At 46.4% G+C, this 5243-nt stretch overlaps 1 protein-coding gene across 1 annotated transcript in view; it reads left to right on the forward strand.

The window, feature by feature from the left end:
- Positions 1-5243, forward strand: part of ddx56 (DEAD (Asp-Glu-Ala-Asp) box helicase 56) — a 10753-nt gene that overhangs the window by 3146 nt on the left and 2364 nt on the right. The window contains exons 8-10 of the mRNA XM_020589009.1: positions 110-223; positions 348-449; positions 3527-3653. Coding sequence (XP_020444665.1) covers positions 110-223; positions 348-449; positions 3527-3653 — 343 coding nt within the window. The remainder of the gene's footprint in view (positions 1-109; positions 224-347; positions 450-3526; positions 3654-5243) is intronic.

Below are 5243 nucleotides of genomic sequence, written 5' to 3' on the forward strand. Positions count from 1 at the left end.
GAGACACAGCTGGCAGACAGATGTTGGATCAGCCTCCAGACAGGTGCTGTTGTCCTCCTCTGGCCTCCGTTGACTTGGAGAATCTAATTTCTGGATGATACATTCACAGGGCTGCGGACAAGGAGTATGGAGTCTCCAGAGGCGTGGACTTCCACAATGTTGCCAATGTCATCAACTTTGATTTCCCCATGACTGTTGAGTCCTACATTAATAGAGTTGGAAGGTGAGTCATGTTTCTCTTCAGTCTCTCGGAGATCACATGTTCACAGTCTGCTGATTTGACCTTATTCACATATTGTCTAACTAGCAGTTTCTCTCTGACAATGTTCAAACTGTGGTGACTGTAGAACGGCGAGGGCAGACAACCCCGGCACCGCTCTGTCGTTCGTCTCTCAGACGGAGCTGGGTCTACTGTCAGAGGTGGAGGAGGCGCTGATGGGAGGTAACGGGCTCCTTTAATCTGGTTTCAGTCATGTGACAAAAACGCACGTTTCAGTGAGTGCTGAGTCGTTTTGGTAGCGATATGGCCAAACTGTTGTCTTTGCAGCTGACGAACATTTCAGTCCACAAAAACTACTTTGGTGTTCAGTTGTCAAATGTTGTTCACGTGGAAGACTGGGCGGTCCAGGACTCTTATCACACCAGTGTTTCCCTTGGTCCTGCCCATTTAAGAGGCAGGGAACAAATGTGATCCTCTGACCTGAGGCCTCCAACAATCACTGATTTCTGGTAAAGGGGTGTTTGTTCCTACAGAGGATGCTCTCTTGTGTGCTCGCTCATGGCTCCAGCTTATTGCTCGTCCGACTTCTGGGGCAACATCGATCAAACTGTTGTTACATGTTTGAAAGAATAAATACATAAATAAAAATAAAGGGATGTATGTTCCTACAGAGGATGGTCTCTTGTGTGCTCGCTCATGGCTCCAGCTTCTTGCTTGTCAGACTTCTGGGACAACATCGATCAAAATAAAAAAATATTCACATGCCCTCGTTCGGACGTCTTTCCAGCCATGAGTTTAATAACACGTTATGGGGGTCACGTCTTAGATGATACCCACATCTAAGTTTTCAGATGAAACACAGGAGGTAGCATGTTACTAGTGAGCCAGGCTAAAGATTTCTCCTGTGTGCAGTCTTTATGCTAAGCTAAGCTAACCGGGTTGTAAAGGCTGTACCTTTATTCTTGATGGTCAGACGTGACAGTCGTTCGCCCTGCTGATAGGTAGGAAATAATCCTGTTCTAATTTTCATATTAATAGAAATGTGTTTACTTCTTGTTTTTCAGATAATGTTGATTCTGTACTGAAATTTTGATGGTATACTTGTATAGTGCTTGTCTGTGTGCAGCTCACTCAAAGTGCTGTCACACTATTTGCACGTTCACCTCCCAAACACACACACACACACAGGCGACATCTCTGGGGGCAACTGGGTGTTTTGCTGAAGGACAATTCAACATGCAGACTGGAGACGCTGGAACCGAGTTGTCGACCCTCCGGTCAAGAGACGAGTAAAAGCGAGGCGTGGGACGACTGTAGAAACAAGCAAAGCCAACATCTGGTGAAACATCTTCCTCTCCCGACTCACTTTCCTTTCTCCGTGTCCTTCCTCTTTGCTTTGCCGGCGGGCATCAGCGGGGTCAGTCAGACTCTGTTCATTCGTGGTGATGATGTAGTCGTAAAACCCCTGGTTAAACCGGGCGAAGATGTCACACCTGCAGCACAGCGGCAGGAAACAGGCAATTGACACTTTATACTCAATTTAGAGAAGACTGGAGCTGCGGTTGTGTAGCAGCAGGTCCTTTAAGGCCTGAACATCCTCAGAGAACGTAGCAGACATCAGGAACGACTGGTAGATCTTCGGCAGATGACTGAGACAAAACAAACAGAACAAATTAACTTCCAGAGAAATCCGTGTTGTGTGTGGTCCATCCATCCATCCATTTTCTTCCGCTTATCCGGGGCCGGGTCGCGGGGGCAGCAGTCTAAGCAAAGATGCCCAGACCTCCCCTTCTAGGGGCAATATAGAGTCAATCAACCTAAGCTGCATGTCTTTGGACTGGGAGGAAGCCAGAGTACCCGGAGAGAACCCACACAGGCACAGGGAGAACATGCAGACTCTCCACTGAAAGGCCCCTGGTTGGCCTGAGCTCAAAACCAGAACCTTCTTACTGTGAGCTGAATGAGGAAGGAGTTAGCAGAAAGGGTAGCACACCCAGCGCTACTTTTAGCATCCAGCCACCCGAGCCCTTCGATTTTTCCAAACCATACGAGTGGACAAAATGGATACGGCGATTCGAGAGATTTCGGCAAGCAAGTAATCTCGCCACCAGCTCCGAAGATAATTAAGTAAATACTTTGATTTATTGTATGGGTGATGAAGCAGATGACGTTCTGCGGGGCCTGAAACTCAGTGAAACCGATCAGCGTCAGTATGCTAAAGTAAGAGACAGCTTTCAGTCATTCTTTGTAATGAAAAGAACATTGTGTACGAGCGTGCAAGATTTAATATGCGCAAACAAGGAGCAAACGAGACAGTTGATGCATTTGTCACAGCTCTGTATGCGTTGGCGGAACATTGCAACTATGGAGCACTACATGACGAGCTCATCAGGGACAGGATTGTAGTAGGCTTGGTCGATACAAGGCTGTCAGAACGCATGCAAATAGAAAAAGACCTAGACTTGGATAAAGCTATTAATATAGCAAGACAATTGGAGGAGATTAAAAAACGGCAAACCACATTAATAAGGAGCGATGTTGGTGCTGTAAAGCAGATGGATATGACCTCTGTGGACAGACTGTTCAAAGGCAGTTATCAGAAAGAGAAACAAAAATTCAGCAGATCTAAGAATGGTGGCGTAAAGCCTCAAAGCGGTCAGACCAAAAGCACCAAAGACCCTTGGTGTCACAAATGTGGTGGCATGTTACACCCTAGACAGGAATGTCCTGCTAAGGAAGCTAAGTGCCGTACCTGTGGGAAAAAAGGTCACTATCAACGTGTGTGTTTTGTCAGCAAAGCTGTGCATGGCATAGAGAGAGAGGAGAGAAGCTTCTTTCTTGGCTTCGTGACATCACATACTGATCCATGGACTGTGGAAATCGGAATGATGGATAGAAACTGTTACGGAGAACCGTATGTACGTATAATAGTTCGGACTCAGTAAAAAGGCAGAACTCGGACTCAGGCTTAACCAGGTAAAGGTATTTTAATGAGTACAGGAATGATGAGTGGTCAGAACCGGTCTCGTCAGCTGTTCTCAGGGCAGTGGGGAGTGCTGGGTTGACTGGACTGCTAGAGCTACAACCTGAGGTTGTAGGAGAGGCACAGCTGGCTAAAGAAAAGCAGAGGCTGCGAATGAGTAACAGGGACACTAAGATTATGGCAATACTGATAGTTACACTGAGGGTCTGAGTAGCAGAATTTACTGGCTCAAGTCAGGTGAACGCCATAGGCATGAAACAGTCCAGTGGAGGTGTAGGAGCTGGCACAGGAGATCACTGGTCCGGCATGCAGTAAATGGTGAGGACGGTAGAGCAGGTAGCAGGATGGTGTGAGCCTGAGACGCTAAGGGGTGTGGTGAATCCACTGTCGAGCCGGCGGAGAAGGAAGAGGAAGGAAAAGCCAGAGGGAGTCGCCAGGAGCAGCTTCAAGGTGAGACTCAGGGGAAGCAGGGGGCTGTGGCTGTTGTTGTCCAGCGATGACAAAAACTCTAGGGCTCTGCCACACAGCAGTGTAATGGTTTGGCCTTAAACCCTAACCCATGAATAATGAGATCCTGGAGGTTTACCACAGCGCCGGCAGGCAGGGGAACCTCTCACCTTGCTCGGAAAAGGAACCTGGAGGTCGTCCGTGAGCGCAGACCTTTGACTTTGAATGTGTCTCCACATGTTTGAGTAGCAGGCCTATAGTTTATTGATAATATCTAATTGGAGTTGAAACAAATCAATGAACTGGATTTGTTTTTATATATTATTCATTTCTCTCTGATAGTAAATGAATGTCTGTATCGGAAACGACCTGATATTGACCAAATCATTAATCAACTCATTAAGAAACTAATTGGTAGAAAAGTCGGTTTTTGTTTTCACATAAAAATTCAGTTTTTAGCCGATAGGATGACGTTAACACTGTATATTAGTGTGTGAGGACACATAACAGCAGTAACATGAGGACAAACCAAAGCATCGTTTCCTCCGTATCACAGAGTCGACCTTTGGTCATTGTTTGATCAACTGAAAACATTTGTTGGCAGGACATTAAAATGTTAAATTGGAATTGAAAATATGTAGTCCTGCTCTTGGACAGTTGAAAATCAGTCTGTGCCTGTTTCTAGAGAGGTGGCATATCAACCATATCTGATATATCTGAAAGTTTCAAGATGGCGCCGACAGCGATGGCCACCTCGGTTACTCGCGCTGTCTTGTGTTTGTTGTTTTTCTTTGTTTTTCTTTGTTTTGTCGGTCTTTTGCAACTCATCCCGGATTACTTTTAACAGAGAAGAACAGTTAAATATCAATGGACATGCACCGAACTACCTTTCACCGATTTTTGTGAACAAAGTATGCTGTATGGACATTCTGATCGGAGGCGCAGCAGCGATAAACGGGACCTGGATAAAATGCCGTCGTGGCAAGTGAGCGGGCGCCTTAGTGAGACTATGCCAGAGGGGAACACGGACCTCACTCTCATCTATTCACCTGGCAAATCTCCACTCCCTGGTCAACAAGATGGATGAAATCCTTCTCATTAACAGGACTAACTCTGACTTTGCACGCTCTGCTGCTTTGTGCTTCATGGAGACCTGGCTCAACGACTTGATCGCAGACCGCGCGATACAAGTGCTGGGCTTCCAGGTGTTCAGAACTGATCGCATAAGGGAGCTGTCTGGGAAAACAAGAGGAGGTGGAATCTGTTTCTACATAAATGAAGATGCCACAGTGCTACAGAAGACATGTAACACGGACGTTGAGACTCTTTTTATCAACTGCAAACCTTTTTTTTCTCATGAATTTAATTCTTTCATTCTAATGGGAGTGTACATAAGACCACAGGCCCACACTAGTGCACTACGGCTGCTGGCAGAACAGATAACTAGCCTGGAGCTAGAACATCCCAACTCTCTACTCATTGTTTTCCAAACTGACCCAGCTCTCTGTGCCTGCCCCCACCTGTCAGTGGATTACTAGCTTTCTGACAGACAGGAAGCAGCAGGTGAGGCTGGGGGAAACCACATTCAGCACC

This window comes from Monopterus albus, unplaced genomic scaffold (assembly GCF_001952655.1).
Source record: "Monopterus albus unplaced genomic scaffold, M_albus_1.0 scaffold730.1, whole genome shotgun sequence".
In the NCBI taxonomy this organism is placed as follows: Eukaryota; Metazoa; Chordata; class Actinopteri; order Synbranchiformes; family Synbranchidae; genus Monopterus; species Monopterus albus.